General features: G+C 44.8%; 1 protein-coding gene across 4 annotated transcripts in view; it reads left to right on the forward strand.

Moving 5' to 3' along the window:
• LOC134021090 (proprotein convertase subtilisin/kexin type 5) overlaps positions 1-5498 on the forward strand; it is a 401110-nt gene extending 395612 nt beyond the window's left edge. For 2 of the 4 annotated variants that reach the window (XM_062461568.1, XM_062461569.1), the window contains exons 2-12: positions 121-315; positions 684-770; positions 926-1124; positions 1295-1518; positions 1616-1858; positions 2066-2311; positions 2445-2640; positions 3026-3231; positions 3414-3514; positions 3808-3982; positions 4858-5497. In XM_062461568.1, the coding sequence (XP_062317552.1) occupies positions 121-315; positions 684-770; positions 926-1124; positions 1295-1518; positions 1616-1858; positions 2066-2311; positions 2445-2640; positions 3026-3231; positions 3414-3514; positions 3808-3982; positions 4858-5216 (2231 nt within the window). In that variant the 3' untranslated portion in view covers positions 5217-5497. Of the gene's footprint in view, positions 1-120; positions 316-683; positions 771-925; positions 1125-1294; positions 1519-1615; positions 1859-2065; positions 2312-2444; positions 2641-3025; positions 3232-3413; positions 3515-3807; positions 3983-4857 lie in introns of all 4 variants that reach the window. The other 2 variants (XM_062461566.1, XM_062461567.1) reach the window with 1 other exon arrangement.
• Positions 5499-6001: the final 503 nt, after the last annotated feature.

Consider the following 6001-nt stretch of genomic DNA (forward strand, 5'->3'; position numbering starts at 1 on the left):
TTTTACAAACAAACAAATACTAATGAAGACCTGTGCGCTTTTGTGTGGATCTGTGTTCGGACAGAAAGAGAAGGGTCAGAAGATAATTCTCACATTTTCTCCTTTGTCCTGCCCTCTCAGAGGGGGAGTGTGTAAAGCAGTGTCCTCAGCACACCTTCAGTGACCCCAGTGGGGGGCGCTGCCAGGTGTGCCACAGGTCTTGTCAGACATGCCACGGTCCTCAGGGGGCTGACTGTGACCTGTGCCCCAGTGGAAATGCCCCTCTACATGGGCAGTGCCCCCTGGTCAACTGCCGGCAGGACCAGTTTTTTGATGGTGAGTGAACCAGTTGTCATTGGTCCATCTGGATGTGGATCACTTCTACTTAGTGTCCTTTGATTTGACCAATTAAAACACTTTTGCTTGGCTCAGTTTTCTTTGTTGAAAGGTATCTATTGTAGACCATACAGTCAAAAACAACTTTGGTCTACTTGATACCCAGTTTTACAATTGACCATGTCTCTTATTATGCTCACAAGCAGCCCAGCTTTACTCACAGCTCGCACAATATTGCCCTCTCATGAAAAGATTCAAATAGTACTCAATTTTTACTCAATTCTGCTTATCTGTTCAGTTGGTTCAACTGTATGGTTTGATAGGGGTGTGATATCATAAAAACAGATTGTATTTTCCTGTGCTCTAAGAATCTGAACTTGAGTGTCACTCCTGTGATGCATCCTGCAAGACTTGCTTTGGACCTCAAGCCCTGGACTGTTCTTCGTGTTTTGAAGGTAGCCTGGCCTTCCCTTCTTTCCTTCTCTCTCCCTTTCTCCTCGATCCACATAATGTACTGTTTATCTCACTTTTAAGCCTAATAAGTCCATCTATCTCTCATTGTCTTTCTGTCTGTCTTTGTTGTTTCTTTCTCTCACTCCATGTGGTGCAGGGTATGTTCTGGACCAGGAGGGTTCGTGTGTGGATCACTGCCCCTCAGGGTCCTATGCTAATCCATCCTCCCAGCTGTGTGAGGAGTGCTCCCCCAACTGTGAAACCTGTGAGCGGACTAGTGATAACTGTGTCAGCTGTCCCACTGGCAGCTACCCTCTGTTCCTCTACCTGGGGAGGTGCTGGTCCAACTGCCCAGAGTGAGTCATCTTTCTTGGCCAAAGATATGTTTGCACTGGGTGGTCTTGTGGATATATCATTTCTGTCTCTCTTCATACATGTACCCATAGTGGACAGAAAGAAATTGTCCAATACTTGTTTTATCCTAACCCTGTATATTTGAATCATGAGTGCTATGTGGTGTTTTCAGAGGTTTCTTTGAGAAAGAGAAGAGTTTGTGTGAGGTCTGTGACACCTCCTGTCTGACCTGTGAAGGCACCAAGTCTCAGTGCCTATCGTGTGCAGACAACCACTTCCTGGAGAGTGGTCAGTGCAGACCCAACTGTTCCCTGAGGACCTACCCTCGGGATGATGGCACCTGTAGACGCTGTCCTGCCCATTGTGACATCTGCTCAGATGACAGGACCTGTTTCAGTGAGTGATAGCCAGAGATTGATTCTTATCTAACAATTTATAGCTGTCATACAATTTCGATGGCAGACCTTTGCCTTTCTTTTTTATTGTTTAATAGAGTGCAGTTTCCTGTACCTGATTTTAAATGGGGTGTGCAAAGCCAGTTGTCCCATGGGCTACTATGAGGACATGGAGGAGGGCCGCTGTGGTCAGTGCCACGCCACATGTGCCAGCTGCTCTGGGCCACTGGCTGACGACTGTGAAACATGCTCCGCTTTCACTCCCAAGCTGTACCAGGGCATTTGCTCCAAAGAATGCCCCACAGGGACGTATTATGAAAGCTTTGTTATGGAATGCCAGGGTGAGAGCAAAATAACATAGAACCCACTGGAAGACCGTCTTCAAGCACAAGCTGTTACCTGATTGTGTAAATGTGTTAATTGGTGATATATTAGGGCTGGTCATTTTATGTTAGCAAATATTGGAGGAGATTGATGGTCAATATTTATCTACCGTACAGTCAGTCATTGTTCACAAAACAATGTTGGTGTTTTAATTGATTATGTAGAGTGTCACCAGACGTGTGCCAAGTGCTCTGGGTCTGAGGCCAACCAATGTACCCAGTGCGAGAAGGGTCTGGTTCTGGACCCAAACACACTGCTGTGTGGGGTAACGGGAGACACAGACTGTCCACCCAGAACATTCCTACATGATGACCAGTTCACCTGCAAAGCTTGTCACCGCTGTTGCCAGTCCTGTGGAGGACCAGGGCATAATGAGTGCCAGACCTGCGCTGTGCCCAAATACCTTCAAAGTAAATACCTTCCACCAGGGTTACCTCCATTTGAACACCAGAACCAGCGAGTGTAACGTTCTTGTGACATTGCAGTGTGTGTGAGTGTGTGTGTGTGTGGTTTTTTTGTGTGTATTTGTGCATCTGTTCTCAGACAGCACCTGTGTGAGTGAGTGTCCTGCAGGTACCTACAGCTCCAGACAGCAGGCCGATGGGGCCGAGCTGGGCTTCTGTTCTCCATGTGACCACGTGTGCGCCAGCTGCTCTGGAGCCTCCCCTAAAGACTGCCTGACCTGCGCCTCAGGATACTTCAACCTCCTCCACCTGTGTGTTTCCAACTGCCCCACTGGGTGAGGGATGATAAAGCCATATCACATTCATGAGGTGTTCCTGCAACAAGTTCAAACATTTACTGTAAATTAGGCACAGTCATAACGTTTGGAGTTTTTAAACCTTAATGCCACCACCCTCCTGTTCTCTGATGCAATGCTTCATCCTGGTTGTCAGTCATCAACTGACGTATGTTTAGGAGTGACAAACAAGGAACTCAAATACCGTTTGCCTTGTTTCCCAAACTTTTATTTTACATTTTGTGTTGGCCATCTGTTTGGAATCTTCCTTACACTCCCTTTCAACAAACAGTGCATTCTTTCCTTGTAACTTATTATTCCAGTAGCATACTGTCAAACTGAAGGCATTCATACTTATTAATCAGGAAACTGCTTCTGTCCTCAGCTACTATAGTAAGAGCTCCAACTGTGAGAAGTGTGATCCCTCATGTGAACTGTGCTCCGGGTCGGGGCCTGAGTCCTGTCGGATCTGTCTGCCTCCCCTCTTGGAGCTCCAGGGGACCAGGCTGTGTGTGGAACGCTGCCCACATCGCTTCTACCCACTCCTTCATGTCTGCAGACAGTGTCACACCAGCTGCCGAACCTGCACAGGTAACCCAAACACTATCCACATACTGTATCTGTACTCAGAGGGATCATTAGTACTCACTGCTCACTTCAGTTCTTTAATCACACCATAGAAGTGCCTTTGGAACAGTGCCATGTGTGCCCCTACGTCAGAGACCTCTGAATTCATTTTTCTGTAAGCGCTCACAGTGTGTGTGTGTTTGCAGATTCCACGCCCCAGGGCTGTTTGACGTGTGACAGGGGTAGCACTCTACAAAACAATGTCTGCTACCCACACTGTGAGGAAGGACGCTACTTTTCAGAGAATGTGAGTTCTTTGTTACAGCACTATTTGATTTTGCCATGGAGTGCAAAGAAGGGAAAGTAAATACATTAAAATGGGATGCCATCTATCTTATTATAAGTTAAGACTGAACAGAGGTGCCACATTATCCCCACAACAGTTTTTGGCTCTCAGGGCTTTTGTTAAGCGATACAATATTTACATTATAAGTGAAGCAGCATAATGCTGTGGACAACATTAATCACCTCTCATTAGGTTCTGAGAACTTTTGGTTACTATACTTTTCTGTCACCAACATTGTCATCCATGTCTTTAAGGAGACCTGTGAACCATGTGACAGCTCATGTAGACACTGTACTGGTCCCAGACCCAACCAGTGTTTAAGCTGCTATGCTGACTCTGCCCTCCATGCTGTGGAGAACCGCTGTGCTCCCTGCTGCCAGTCTGATGGGGAGAATAGCACAGATTGCTGTGTCTGTGACCTCCGCTCTGGTAGAGTATCACAAAGAGCTTATATCAAGTTTTGGTTGACAAACTGGCTTACTGTGTTTTTACTGGGGCACATGCCCCAGTAAAAAAAATAATTGTTAAAGTTTGAGTTTTAACAATTTACTTTAATAGTCAGTGCATTCATTTAGATTGATAATCTCGGAATCCCAATCGACACAGTTTTACTGAAAACATAAACTGATGCTTGCCTGCAGAATTCTGTGCTCTTCTGTGGTTGCTATAATGGCGCACACACATAAGTCCAGGTGTCGGCACACAAGTCAGAATTGAGGTAGGCTAAGAAAACATTACTAAACTGAAGAAAGTTTCTAAACAATAGGCCAACCGATCATCTTATTTGGACTCAAACACAGTAATAACATGAGTCCAACATAGTCCTATTATATTACATGAAGCTCAAAAAACGATTTGCTCTTAAATTGTGGCGCACGCACACGTTAACTATTGATGTCCCTGCCAAAGCTGATATCCAACTTACGTCCCTGAACTGTATGTATAATGAGGAGGCGCCTGTCCCCCAGTAGAGCTTTATGTCTAACAACGCACCTGCTTCCACATATTCTCTTCCTCTTCTCTGTTTTGAAGTTATTTGCACAAGCAACACATGCAGTAATTTAAGGATGGGGCAGAATACTTATTTGTCTTTCAACTTATTATCCTTGAAACAGTTTCCTCTTTACTTGGAATAGTAGACGTGTACGTGTAGTTAACTGACTAATCACATCCCCTCAGAGTTATTGACATTGTGAACACTTGGAATGTATAACTTGCGCAACTTTAATTTCATCACTCACATAGCAACCAACATGATATGTTTGACAAGCAGTAAGTGACTAACTTCTGTTTCCATGTGCTAGCACTGTGTGTGGAGGCCTCTGAGCCCAGGCCGGGGAGTGGCCACACGGCCGACCTTCAATTGCCCACTATAACTCTCCAGCACACCTCGGCCGCCCTGCCCATGTCCCTGCTGCTGGCACTAGGCCTGGCGCTGGCTGTGTTTGGCCTGGTCCAGGCCCGTGCCAGGAAGAGGCTGTGCTGGAGCCAGAGCTACGAGAGACTGAGTGGCAGTGGAAGCACTAGTATGCCCCATGGTGTGCCTGAGCCAGACAGTGGGGATGAGGCAGACGTGGTGTACAGCAGTAAGGATGGTTCTGTGTACCGGCGCTACAGCTTCATCCATGACCAGGACGAGGACAAGGAACAGGACCAGGACTAAGACGTGGATGAGAGCACGTATCTGAATAGATCCTAAATGCAGTGTAGACCAGCCTGTAGTACATTTACTGTACTCCCCAATGTTATGATCTGAAAGTTAGAGGTTTCAAATAGATATCCATGTCTATATATTAGAAAAATTCAATGGGAGTCAGGTTATTTTTATCTTTCGATGTTAATAGAAGTTGTTTAGTATAAATTGTCGTTATATGAAATTGCTAATGTGCTTTCCAATGCAATAAATTCATTTTTTTTTAACTTTTTTTAGACCACAACTGGTCTCTGATTGTTATTAAGGAACATCCAGTTTGACATTGTCAAAAAAGTTGAAAGTCATGGATGTTACCTGCCCTAAATAAGAGACAGCATCACCCAACAAAAAGAAATTCACCCAACAAAAAGAAATTCAAGGCAATGTGGTTATTTGATTATACTTATGACAGAGTTGACTTTTTTGAGTTGTCCATAGATGTCTGGTTGATTGACAGATGTAGGATAGATAGACAGTTAATTAGTCAAAAGTATTTAATGATGTAGAGAAAGATTGTTGAGTATGGATTGTACAGTCCTTAATTACAGATCAGTAATCAAGCAACATGCTTTTTACACTGACAGCTCCTCTTCCATAACATGCCAGACAAACAGGTTCAATTTCACTCAAAGAAGTTCACCAGGACACAAAATATCACATTTCAGTGGCAAACCTCTTATGTGACACCTCTTATGCAAATGCCGACTATCCCAGATAAAAGGGCACTGGGAGTGTCCTTGTATAGTTTCACTGGA

This window comes from Osmerus eperlanus, chromosome 5 (genome assembly GCF_963692335.1).
Source record: "Osmerus eperlanus chromosome 5, fOsmEpe2.1, whole genome shotgun sequence".
Classification (NCBI taxonomy): Eukaryota; Metazoa; Chordata; class Actinopteri; order Osmeriformes; family Osmeridae; genus Osmerus; species Osmerus eperlanus.